The sequence below is a fragment of the Dasypus novemcinctus genome, chromosome 8 (genome assembly GCF_030445035.2).
Source record: "Dasypus novemcinctus isolate mDasNov1 chromosome 8, mDasNov1.1.hap2, whole genome shotgun sequence".
In the NCBI taxonomy this organism is placed as follows: domain Eukaryota; kingdom Metazoa; phylum Chordata; class Mammalia; order Cingulata; family Dasypodidae; genus Dasypus; species Dasypus novemcinctus.
In genome coordinates this window covers 24,829,901-24,843,663 of record NC_080680.1, presented here as the reverse complement: position 1 = coordinate 24,843,663, position 13,763 = coordinate 24,829,901, and the positions used below count along the sequence as shown (strand labels likewise).

The window sequence follows — 13,763 nt, the reverse complement described above, 5'->3', positions numbered from 1 at the left end:
ATTGCTGCCTCTTCAAATAGTGGCAATTTTGTTGATTCACTGTGGAAATTCCTACAGAAAAAAATTTAAAAGGGACAAATGAGAACTGCACAAAATATCAAAAGCCAGCATTATAACATCAAGTTTTTCTGTTTTTTGTTGTTGTTGAGGCTTTTTTTTTTTTTTGCTTTCTTTTTATAACTTCCCTTGTTCTAATTACCTCCATGTTTGGGTCAACATGAAGGCCATTATAAAAATCAAACACCATCCAGTATTTGGTCTCCAAGAGCATGTGTTACAAGAGTGAGGAATGGGAGTGCTCCACTTTTGGTGTGGGCAATAATGGGTGCATTGTCTGAAGAGAATTTAAAAGCAGTAAAACCCATGAAAAGTTAGTCTGCTTTTTATTAGTAGCAAGGCTACGTAATGGCAGTGATAAAATACTCATTCCTAGTGGGCAGAGGCTCACACTATCCCTTTGTAAATGAGCTCAAAATACCTACCCAATGCATTTGAGATATTTATCGCAGAAGGAAATAATTTTACTTTTATTTTTTAAAAATATATAGAAGAATGTATTATCAGTATTAATGAAGGCAGCCTAGAGCCTGTTATACATAACTTAAATACAGCTATCTACATAGTAAGTATTTTTAAAAATCAGCAAAGTTGAGAGAAATTATGGATATCAGTGACCTTCTACTTAAACTTTCAGATGTTGTAGCCACCATCATTTTAAAAAGTCACAAATACATGCCTGAGGAAATAAGTGAAAGAGCAAAACACGTCATCCTTGCATTTAAGGTATGTGATCCATCCCAAACGGCTCAGGAGAGTGGGAGCAGGGGTAAAGAAGCAACCTGGGAGCCCCTCTGACCCCACAGGCCTCCCAGTGTGGGCACTGTGTACTACTGAAATTCTAGTGTTTAAAGATACATATTTTTCATACAACATAACTCTAAATGAAAGCTACTATTTTATCTATACTTCAGTGGACAATTTAAGGACACCTCAGTTGTAAATTTATTATGAGATTCTTTTTTTTGTACTTTGTGTTGACTACAGAATGAACCCCCCTTAAGGATCTGACTCCATTATAATTCATTCTAAGACTTAGTATGTCTTAGACTTTCTTTCATATAAGGCACCCATTTTCAAACAAGCATTCTTCACTTTATTGACCTTGAGTATATAAATATATAAACAATATAAACAAGGCAATGGTTAGTGGCAGTAAAGTCCATGTTACTGAAGAGCATATGTGTTTTTGCTATGCCTTGGACCCTGAATTCATGAAGATAAGAATAACCAAGCGACAAAAAAATACATGAACAAAAAACAAATATTAAAGGACAAAAGCACCTTAATGTTAACACCCACGGTACCCATACTTACAGAATTCTCTGTTATCTATAACACTCTAGAATTAGGGAAGGAACCTAGTACTTTACAGAGGCAAATATTTTTCCTCTCAAAATGCTGTTATAGGTGAAGAGAAAAAGAATTTAATGAACAAAAAAAGAAAACCACAGGCATGTTATATACATGCAAAAAAGGCAAACATGACACAATATGTAGACTAAAGAAAGTATGTGAAAAAGAGAGTAAAATCTGCTATTAGCATATGTAAAGAAATCATTTTACTCTCCGTGGTGCCTTACTTTTTCTTACCTTTGTGAGGATGCTGACTAAACTAGAACGCCCAGAGGTTCACTCTAAAATGTATTATTCAACACAGTATTTATATGTGTATATGTATGGGTATGTGAGAGAGCAATCTCTCACAGCATATGAAGGATTTATGTATGTTTAAGCAAAAGCAAGAAATAAAATAGCACCTTTGTTATTGAGAATCCAGTTCGCATTTACATTATCAAATCTAATCACTGTTATACTTTTTACTTTGTTACTAGTGAATTAGATTTTAGTAAAAATGCTTATATTTCCCCAGGTTAAAAAAAAAAAAGGGTTAATTTCCTAGGCACACAGGATTCCAGTGACTGAATACATCCTTATATGAATATTTGTAATCAAGGCTTGCACATAACTTAATCTTACAATTAAAACCATCATTAATATATATACATTAATAAATACATTAATATAATCACTGTGTTTTGTTGAAGGCACTGGCCTTTTGCTTGATATATATACCATACAAACCAAGGCAAGGAGAGGAAGAGTAGGTGAAAGCCAAAGTCTGACTTCAAATAGTACCTTTTAAAAATAAAATTCCAAGTTAGTTTGTAAATGAGTTGTTTGAAATTTAGGAAGCAGTTTCTCACTGCACCAATGTGATAAGCTGTGGTTAAGTTCCACGTAAGTCTACCAAAGTCTATTTAACCCATAATTTAAATGAATTTTTGTACCCAGTTTAAGAGATATAGAAACTATTCACGAATTTAGAAGGTCTGGGTTTTTTCTTTTAGAACTGGGTTTTAGAATGGGACCAAGATCCCTGCTCCCCAGGACTAGAAAGTAGAAAAAGGGAGCTGTAAGTCTTTAAGCACAGGAGTGATAGTTTAGGTCTGAGGTGAGGTGATCATGGTCAATGGCAGGAAAGGAAAGGAAAAAAAAAATTAGTAGCAGCCTTAGATAAGGAAAAAATAGGTTTAGCAGGAAAATGGGTGACTAATTCTGTAAGCATTCATAATGTCAGGATTTTGCTACTCCCCCTTAACCCTAACATTAATCAGAGTTTAAGTACTCAACTTTGGTTTACAAATGAAAGTTTGCAAAATTAACAGTATCTCAGTTTTGAAGATCATTATAATGGGATATTATCTGTCATTGAAAAACATGGTAAAAAAAATTATCAAACTACATTTGGTGGGCAAATCAATGCTTTGCCCCTAATTCCACACTGAAGTATACATTTTATAACCAAAAAACACACATACACATACATAAAAAAACTCTTGAAGGACAATTTTAACAAGACTTCCATTTGTATATAGAGCATCAATGTGGTTTGTTTGGCCTGTTTGCAAATGGGCCATAGTGCCTAGGCAGCTTGTAGAGAAGAACAAATCTCAGGGTTAAGCTGGGCAGATAATTGGCTACGGACCCTCTGGCTGTATTTCAAGCTCCACAGACATACTGAAAAAAACCAGATCAGGTCACAACCAGGGTTCTTTTTCTTAACTGTTAGAATGCTTTAGTATTGTTCTTTCATTGTTCCCTGTTCCACTGAACTGCATCCATTTCTTGCTACTTTAGTAGTATAACAGGTATGAGTAAATAGGACTGGAGAGAGATGAAAGCTGTCATGTTCCATAATGTTAGCAAACCACTAACAAAACATTCTTTATAAAAAACAATTCCAGAAAAAAGAGCAGAAGCTATATTTGAAGTCAAAGCTGGCCATTCAACTTCTGTGGGCTCTGAGGACCTTAATCTTTAATCCATAAATTTAGCCAGTAGCCTTTGCCCACAAACTGCATTTTTGGCATAAATTTTCAGCTGTGCCAAAACACATACAGCAGGGAACTACCTCTGAGATAAAGCAGTATTTAACTGGATCTTCTCTTAAGACTAATAAAAATATGTAAGAATAACAAAGTATGTGTGAGTATCTTACAGTACTCTTATAATATATTTAATGTTATATAATATACTTTTGTGGATATTTTAGTATATTATTCTATTAGCAGTTTTGTGCTTCAAATATGCCTGGGGAAAAAAATTGAAACAAACTTATCAGTGGAAATATTTAAGTGTTATCAATTGTTGGAAAAAGTGTTTCTCTTTAATTATTATAGAAGTATAAATAAAAGGGCCCCATATACGCTATAGAAAATATACACAGCTCTAGTATGCAAAGGATTAGGTATTCTTTCCTTCCTTCTCATAGCTTAGAACTAATGAGCTTAAGTTTTAATTTTTAACAGATTAAAAAAATGAATCTTTTTATATATCTACTAAATAAAAAGTGCTATTATTAAATACCTAAGTTCTTAAGTCACTTGGTTTTCTAGACACTTCAATAGAATCAGCAGTCATTGATCCAACCCCAACTCCAAGACTGGAGCGTCGTAATGACAGTTCCAAGGCAGAAATCTGACGTAACTCTTTGCGACACAACTTGACAGGTGTGACACCATGGAGCTGTCCAACATTTCCCATTGGCTGAATTTGGGATGGTGGTCGACTATGAGATTTTGTAAACTGATTTTCATCTATTTCTGTTTTATCTTCATTGCTTAACAAATGCCCACAAGTGGATACTAGAGAGCTATAAATTGGAGGTAATTCTTGGACATCTTCCCAAAGCTTCTGTGGATTTGGTTGTGTCCTTGTACTGTTTGTTGAATTGTCTATTTCTCTTTCTCTTCCACCTAGCTTCATATTTTCAGTTCTGGATGCCCATTTTAATTCTTCAGAAAGCATTCCTGCTTCTCCTGGGTTCGGAACTCTATCTCCAGCATCATGATCTAAAAATAATCCAAAAAGCAAAAGTGTGAGAGAATAGTTCCTCAAAATTAGGTATTTCAAAATTAAGTAATCACATTATCATAACATTCTTATTGCTTTAGTGTAAATGATGTCTTTCAGCTTCTTTTGTTAAATGATTTCTACTACAACAACAAAAGTGTGAATATGAATTATTTTTATTTCACTTATAGGCTTTTTACATGTGAATAACTCAGGACTTTAATTTAGAGAACAAAGTTGAGAAATAGTCTTCTAGGGATTTTGGTGCTCCTTGGAAATAAAAGAGTGCCTAAAGCTTCTCTGGTACCTCTCCATGGATGCTTTAACAAATCTGAACCCTAATTACTGCTAAAGAGTCACTCTGCTACATGGGGAAGACAATCTGATCATTCTCTTTGGAAGTCATGGACCTGGGCTTTCTTTCTCCTACCATCATTCATGCTCTTCCTTTCCAACCTGGTCCTAGTTCAATGGCTCCCACAAAGAAGGTGGCAGGAGGCCGGGCCATTCTGCCATCAACAAGATGGTGACCAGGGAGTATACCATCACCGTTCACAAGCACTCCCTTGGCATGGGCGTCCAGCAGCGTGCCTCTCAGGCTCTCAAAGAGATCCAGCAATTTGCTGTGAAGTAAATGGGGACAGCAGATGTGTGTACTGACACCAGATTCAACAAAGCTGTCTGTCAAAGGAATGAGAAATGTCCTATACTGTATCCATGTTTGGTTGTCCAGAAAATGCTAAGGATGAAGATTCACCAAACACGATTTATACTGCTAGTTACCTATTTACCTATTACCAATTTCAAAAACCTACAGAAAGTCAGTGTGGATAGACACTAACAGCTAACTATCAAATACAGTTATAAAATAACTGCCAATTAAAAAAAAGTCATGGACTTGAACATTTTATTCTGGCTTAATTGCCTTAAACAATGGAAAGCAACCAAGAAAATGGAATTGACTAATGGGTGGGGAGTTAGTAGTAATACTTTTCTTCTAAATAGGAAACGCTAACTCCAAATATTTTAACATCAATAAGTCTAATAAATTATATTTATATTGTCCATCAACAGATGATAATCAGTTAAAAAACCAAACCAAAGCAAAAAAGGGGCATGCTTTTATCAGAGACAATGTATAAACTTTTCCCTTTTTACTGTGGCTGCTAGGAAGTTCAGGACAACATTAAGGTTACTAATATAAGGTACTGATGTATTTACTTTTTCTCTGCATAATAATAGGTATCATTTACTGAGCTCCTACTATGGCATACTCTATATGGGAATTTGAAAATATTACATTTCTATCTTTTGGATTTATTATCTATTTTTAACTTATTGTACATGTTTTTTATAAGCTGCATAAATACTTTTTGGAAGTAGACAGGTTGTACATTTAAAAATAAAGTGTTAAAATGTATCAATCTGATTTCTTTTATTGGGCAATACCTATGTTCTTGAGGGATTCTTATCCCTCTAATTGAGAACACAGCATGATTGCCCAGAATGGGAGTTGAATATTTTCTTGTTTATTGTGTGGGTCTCCACCCACTGAGGTAACTACTTTCATATTTCATAGAAGCATGCCCCAGGTGCGCCCTATCCTGCAAATCCCCCACACCTTCAACAAATATTTGGTGAATCTCTGTGATGTGCCAGGCCCTGTGCTGGGTGCTTTTATTTCCATGATTTCATTTAATCCTCACACTGACCTTCCTGGTAGTATTTTACTCCCCCATGTTACAACTGAAGGAACAGGCTTCAGAGAAGGTGAATTCATCCAAGGCCACAAAGCTAGTAGAAGAAAATCTTGCGATTCCAACCCAGATCTTTTGACTCTAGTAAACTTACATATAGTTTTGTGAAGGTGATTTAAAATGATACAAGGATAGAGTTTTAAATACTTAAATAAGTAGATACACCACATGTTCATATCAACTGATTTAATCCTCACAAAATGTTGGAAGACAGGTTGCACACAACAGAGACATGATGAAGCAGCCACCAAGACACTGTAGTCTTTTTCTGCTATTTGAAAATACCAGAAATATCCAAAGAGAAATGTACGTCTGATAGGAAGACAAGAAAAGACTATCAAAACTAATTAACCAAAATAGAAAAAAAAAACCAACATACCAGCTACCAATTAACTGACTAATCAAGACAGTTACATATTAACTATGATTCTAATTATTATACATATAAAACACTTTAGGAACTCAGTATTTGATATATTCATATTGTTATTTTTTTAATTCAAACAAACTTTAATGTCATTTTTAGAGTGCCATTTTGAGAGAGGATATAGCACATGCTATATCCCCAATATAATTGAAACTAAACTAATTTTTAAAAAATATTTATTTCTCCCTCCCCGCCCCCCCCCTTCGTTTTGTGCTCTCTGTGTCTGTTCATTGTGTGCTCTCTGTGTCATCTGTCTTCGCTTTAGGAGGAACTGGGAACCAAACCCAGGACCTCCTATGTGGGAGGGAGGCACCCAATCGCTTGAGCCACATTTGCTCTCTGCTTGCTGTGTCTCTCATTGTGTCTCCTCATTGCATTATCTTGTTGCATCTTCTCGTTGTGACATCTCATTGTGTCCACTATTTTGCTTGTCTTTTTTTTTTTTTTTAAAGATTTATTATTTTTATTTATTTAATTCCCCTCCCCTCCCCCGGTTGTCTGTTTTCTGAGTCTTTTCGCTGCATCTTGTTTCTTTGTCCGCTTCTGTTGTCGTCAGCGGCACGGGAAGTGTGGGCAGCGCCATTCCTCGGCAGGCTGCTCCCTCCCTCGCGCTGGGCGGCTCTCCTTATGGGTGCACTCCTTGCGCGTGGGGCTCCCCTACGCGGGGGACACCCCTGTGTAGCACGGCACTCCTTGCGCGCATCAGCACTGCGCATGGGCCAGCTCCACATGGGTCAAGGAGGCCCGGGGCTTGAACCGCAGACCTCCCATGTGGTAGACGGACGCCCTAACCACTGGGCCAAAGTCTGTTTCCCGGTCTTATTTTTTTTAAGATTTATTTTTATTTTTTATTTATTCCCCCCACTCCTTGTGGCTTGCTTGCTGTCTGCTCTCTGTGTCCATTTGCTGCACGTTCTTCTGTGTCTGCTTAACTCCCTTTGTTGCGTCATCTTGCTGTGCCAGCTCTCTGTGGGTGTGGGGTGGGCCAACAGCTCTCCGTGGGTGTAGGCAAGCCTGCCTTCACAAAGAGGCCCTGGGACGCAAACCCAGGGCCTCCCATATGGTAGATGGCAGCCCAAAAGACTGAGCCACAGCTGCTTCTCTTGCTTGCCTTCTTTAGGAGGCACTGGGAACTGAACCCAGGACCTCCCATGTGGGAAACCAGTACCCAATTGCTTGAGCCACATTGCTCACCAACTAAATTTTTAAAGCATGGGGCGAACATTAAAAAGAATTATGTTGGGGAGCAGATATAGCTCAAGTGATTGAGTGCCTGCTTCCCACATGAAAGGTCCCAGGTTAAGTTCCCAGTGTCTCCTTTTTTTTTTTTTTTTTTTAAGATTTTTTATTTATTTATTTAATCCCCCGCCCCTCTGTTGTCTGTTCTCTGTGTCTTTTTGCTGCGTCTTGTTTCTCTGTCCGCTTCTGTTGTCGTCAGCGGCACGGGAAGTGTGGGCGGCGCCATTCCTGGGCAGGCTGCACTTTTCTTTTGCGCTGGGCGGCTCTCCTTATGGGGCACACTCCTTGCGCGTGGGGCTCCCCTACGCGGGGGACACCCCTGCGTGGCAGGGCACTCCTTGCGCGCATCAGCACTGCGCATGGGCCAGCTCCACACAGGTCAAGGAGGCCCGGGGTTTGAACCGCGGACCTCCCATGTGGTAGACGGACACTCTAACCACTGGGCCAAGCCCGTTTCCCCCCAGTGCCTCCTTAAAAACACACACACACAAGCAAAACAAATGAAAAAACCAACCCAGGGGAGTCAATGTGGCTTGGTAGTTGAGCACTGACTTAAAAAAGAATTATGCTAAAATGTAATAGTTGAGGGTAGGATTATGGGTGATTTTTTTTTCTATATTTTCAAAATTTTCTTTAATGATCACATGCTACATTTTATGGCCAAAAATAAAATTATTTAAAATTTATCTAGGTAGAATAACAGAATTAGCTGAAGTAATATCTCCAACATTATTATCAAAATCCTCTAGGTAAAATGATCAGATAGATATAATTTTAATTTTATAGATGTCCAATATCAATTGTTATCTTTTGCTTTAACTTATTATGTTTATTTTGCTAAAGAGCAGGCCTTTTGAGGACTCTTAAACATATATACCACCATACCACACTGTCATTTTAAAAGATGTTGAGTAGACTCAGTAGTATAAACATGGGCCATAGATATCTAGATATCTCAAATCTAAAAGTGGATTTTAAAAAAGGTGAAATGACCTTATGCTGTTCTGTTTCCATTTCCTACTTAATACCTGTTTGTTTTAATTTTTTAAAATTTACTTTATTAGGTAAATTGTAAGTTTACAGAAAAATTATGCAGAAAACAGTGTTCCCATATACCTTCCAAGCACACCATTTTCCCTATTATTAACACTTTGCATTAGAATGGTACCTTTGTTACAAAAGATGAAACAATATTATTATAATTATACTATTGACTATAGTCCATAGTTTATATTATGGTTCACTGTGTTGTATGGTCCTAATTGTTTTTTTGTTTTTTTAAAATTTTTATTCTAGTAACATATATACAACCTACAATTTCCTTTTAACCACATTCAGATATGTAAGGTCAGTCATTTTAATTACCTTCACAATATTGTGCTACCACTACCACCATCTATTACCAAAATCTTTCCATCACCCCAAAGAGAAACTCTGTACTAAGCGTTAAGTCTATTCCCTACCCACACCTACTCAATGAATTTGCTTATTCTAATTAATTCCTATTAGATCATAATATTTGTCCTGTTCTTTCTGGATTATTTCACGCAACATGATGTTCTTTAAGTTTCATCCGTGTTGTGTCGTGTATCAGAATTTCATTGCTTTTGAAGACTGAATACTATTCCATTGTGTGTATATACCACATTTTGTTTATCCATTCATCTTTTTTTTTTAAAAGATTTATTTATTTATTTCTCTCCCCTTCCCTCCCCCGCCCCAGTTGTCTGTTCTCTGTGCCTATTTGCTGCGTGTTCTCCTTTGTCTGTTTCTGTTGTTGTCCGTGGCACGAGAATCTGTGTCTCTTTTTGTTGCGTCATCTTGCTGTGTCAGCTCTCCGTGTGTGCGGTGCCACTCCTGGGCAGGCTACACTTTCTTTCACACTGGGCGGCTCTCCTTACGGGGCACACTCCTTGCGTGTGGGGCTCCCCTACGTGGGGGACACCCCTGCATGGCAGGGCACTCCTTGCGCACATCAGCACTGCACATGGCCAGCTCCACACAGGTGAAGGAGGCCCGGGATTTGAACCGCAGACCTCACATGTGGTAGACGGACGCCCTATCCATTGGACCAAGTCTGCTTCCCTATCCATTCATCTCTTGATGGACGCCTGGATTGCTTTCATCTTTTGGCAATCGTGAATAATGCAGCTATGAAAATCGGTGTGCAATTATCTGTTCAATTACCTGCCTTTAATTCTTTTGGTTATTGCCAGGTCATATGATAATACTATACTTCACTTTCTGAAAACCACCAAACTATTCCACAGCAGCTGCACCATTTTACATTCCCACCAACAATGAACAAGTGTTCATATTTCTATATATCCTACCCTAAACTTGTTATATTCCATTTTTTTAATAGTATCTATTCTAGTGAGTGTGAAATGTGATCTCATTGTAGTTTTGATTTGCAATTCCCTAATGGCTAATGATGCTGAGCATCTTTCATGTACTTATTGGCCATTTGTATATCTTCTTTGGAGAAATGTTTGTTCACGTCTTTTATGAAATTTTTTTTTAAGCATTACCAGGGATGGAACTGGGATCTTGTCTATGGGAAACAAGCACTCAAACCACTGAGTTACATCTCCCTATGCATTATTTTTCCCTTTTTTTTTTTTTTTGGTTATTCTTTTCTGTGTATTTTTAAATTAAGTTGTCTTTTTATTGTTGAGTTTAGGATTTCTTTATATAATCTGGATAATAAACCCTTATCAGCTATGTGGTTTCCAAATATTTTCTCCCATGCTGTAGGTTGTCTTTTTACTTTGATGAAGTCCTTTGATGCAAAAGTTTTTAATTTGACAAAGTAACATTTATCAATTTTTTTGGTTGCTTGTGCTTTTGGTGGAAAGTCTTAAGAAACCATTGCCTAACACAAGGTCCTGAAGATGATTGCCTATGTTTTCTTCTAGAAATTTTATATTAGTTTTGGTTTTTTATTTAGTTCTTTGATCCATTTTGAGTTAATGTTTGTATATGCTGTGAGATAGAGGTCCATCTTCCTTCTTTTGCATATGGATATCAAGTTTTCCCATAACCATTTGTTTTTTTTTAAAGATTTATTTTTATTTATTTAATTCCCCTCCCCTCTCCCGGTTGTCTGTTTTCTGTGTCTTTTTGCTGCGTCTTGTTTCTTTGTCCGCTTCTGTTGTCGTCAGCGGCACGGGAAGTGTGGGTGGCGCCATTCCTGGGCAGGCTGCACTTTCCTTCGCACTGGGCGGCTCTCCTTACGGAGGCGCACTCCTTGTGCGTGGGGCTCCCCTACGCGGGGGACACCCCTGCGTGGCAGGGCACTCCTTGCGTGCATCAGCACTGCGCATGAGCCAGCTCCACACGGGTCAAGGAGGTCAAGGAGACCCGGGGTTTGAACCGCGGACCTCCCATGTGGTAGACGGACGCCCTAACCACTGGGCCAAAGTCCGTTTCCCTCCCATAACCATTTGTTGAAGTGACTAGTCTTTCCTAATTGACTGGACTTGGCACCCTTGTCAAAAATCAGTGGCCACAGATGGGAGAGTTATTTTTGAACTCTCAATTCGATTCCATTAGTCTATACATCTATCCTTAGGCTAGTACCATGGTGTTTCTGTTTTTTGGGTTTTTTTTAATGAGGTACCAGGACCTCGTATGTGAAAAGCTTCAACCACTGAGCCACATCTGCTCCCAAGTTGGTTTTTTCATTTGTTTGCTTGTTTTTTGTTTTGGCACTGGGAACCAAATCTGGGACCTCCCATGTGGGAAGGAGGCACTCAACTGCTTGAGCCATATCCACTCCCCAGTACCATGCTGTTTTGACTACTGTAGCTTTGTAATAAGCTTTAAAGTCAGGAAGTATGACTTCTCCAACTTGACTCTTCTTTCTTAAGATGTTTTTGGCTATTCAGGGCCCCTTACCCTTCCAAATAAATTTAATAATTGACTTTTTTATATTTGCAAAATAGGTTGTGTGTTCCCAGGGGGCTTTTTTCGCCAAGCTTAAATTTTTGAGGTCCTCCAGGTTATATGTCAATAGGTTGCTTGATTTTATGGCTCAGAATAGCCAATTGTGTGAATATACCACAATCTGCTTATCTGTTTCACCAGATATAAAATTCTGCACTGGCAACTGTTTTCTTTCAACAATTTAAATATTTAATACCACTGCCTTATTACCTCTATGGTTTCTGATGAGAAATCAACACTTAATCTTATTGGAACTCCCTTGTACATAACATGTTTTCCTCTTGCAGCTTTCAGAACTCTCTCCTTTTTCTTTGTGTTCAACAGTTTGACTACCATGTATCTGGGCATGGTTCCCTTCAAGTTTATCCTGTTTGGGGTTGCTGGGCTTCCTGAATGTGTATATTCATGTCTTTTGTTAAATTTGGTAAGTTTTCTGCCATTATTTTTTGAATATTCCTTCTGTCCCTTTCTCTCTCTTCATCTTCTTGGGTTCCCAAGTATATATTGTATGCTTGATGGTGTCTCTAGGCTCTGTTCAGTTCTGCATTTTTTTTCCTCCTTTTTGCTCCTGAGCCTGAACATTTCAATTATCTTGTTGTCCAGATCTTTATCTGCTGGATCCAATCTCTTATTGAAACCCTCTAGGGAATTTTTTAGTTCAGATATTGAGGCCTTCAACTCCTGTTTTTCTGTTTGGTTCCTTTACAAAATTTTTGTCTCTTTACTGAGAGTCTTAGATTGTTCCTTCATCATTCTCCTGGTATCCTTTAGTTCTTCCTCCATGTTTTCCTTGTGCATACTGAGGATAATTTTTGTAAAGTCTTTGTCTGGTAAGTCCAAATTCTGGTCTTTTTCAATGATGGTTTCTGGATTTTTATCTTAACATCATTTCCTGTTTCTTTGTCTTGTTGTACACTGTTGTACACTATACATTTTAATATTTCCATGTGTTAACTCTGGGATTTATTCCATGAGCTGTGTGTTCCTTAAGTATTTATCCAGATAAAGCTATGATAGATATTTCTTGGAGTTCCAGGAGGTAACACAAAGAAACAAACCAGTGCAAATAACACCTTTCACAGTCTTTGGAAATGACCTCTGCATTGGCTGGTGCTCTCTTTAAGAGTTTAGTCTTTCTATCAAGATCAGCCTGAAGCAAAAGGTTCTCTCTGCCTTTTCTGAGCCTAAGTCTTGTCCTGGACTTGTACTTGCTTGTGGTTTTAGGAATTAACCAGGTTACAGGAATTTGAATGTCTCTTCTACTCCTAGTGCTATAGACTTTGTCCTCTCCTGGGTGCTTTATTATTTGTCTTAAAGCAGGCAATCCTTTGCCCCAGGCAGCTTTGACTTAATTGTTCTTATACTGCTTTAGCTGTCAGCAAACTGCTTCTGTCTGCATGACAGATTCTGGGAAGGTAAACCAGAGATGAGTTTCCTGGTTCCTACCACCTGATAAATCTGCACAGAAACACAGGCACCCCATTATGGTCATGCCACAAGCTTCTCCTACTGTTTTGTAAAGCTGCGTTTTGCTGAGGTGGCACTCGCCCAGTTACTGCAACCCTCTGTTTTCCAGAGTTCTAGGAAGATGCCTCTTCCAGTTTTTGCTCTTTGTTCCAAGATTCTGTGGGAGGACAGCACTCTGAAGCATCTTACAGTGTCATCTTGGTCAGCTGGAACTTACCTTTTAAGTTTTTGCAAGTAGTGTTTCAAGCAAAAGTTTCAGCTATATATTGCAGGCAGTACGTCAAGTAAAACCTGTATCACCAAGTACCCCTGTGCTACTACAGTGAAAATCAGAAAGTTTAGTCTCTTTCACAGGATTTGTATGTTTGTATCACATCTTTATCTTATGACAACTTTTATCCTATAACTGGACTGGGAGTCAGAAGACAAGGGACCTTAGACCTTGTTCAAACTGCTGTTATATCCATGAGTCACATGGCCTTTCTGCACCTCAGGTCCCTCATCTAAAAAAT

At 38.1% G+C, this 13,763-nt stretch overlaps 1 protein-coding gene across 5 annotated transcripts in view; it reads right to left on the bottom strand.

Annotated features, from left to right (window-relative positions):
- Window positions 1-1,130: 1,130 nt before the first annotated feature.
- KIF27 (kinesin family member 27) overlaps window positions 1,131-13,763 on the bottom strand; it is a 98,905-nt gene continuing 86,272 nt past the window's right edge. For all 5 annotated transcript variants that reach the window (XM_012519102.4, XM_023584321.3, XM_004449459.5 and 2 more), the window contains one exon: window positions 1,131-4,412. In XM_012519102.4, the coding sequence (XP_012374556.1) occupies window positions 3,928-4,412 (485 nt within the window). In that variant the 3' untranslated portion in view covers window positions 1,131-3,927. The remainder of the gene's footprint in view (window positions 4,413-13,763) is intronic.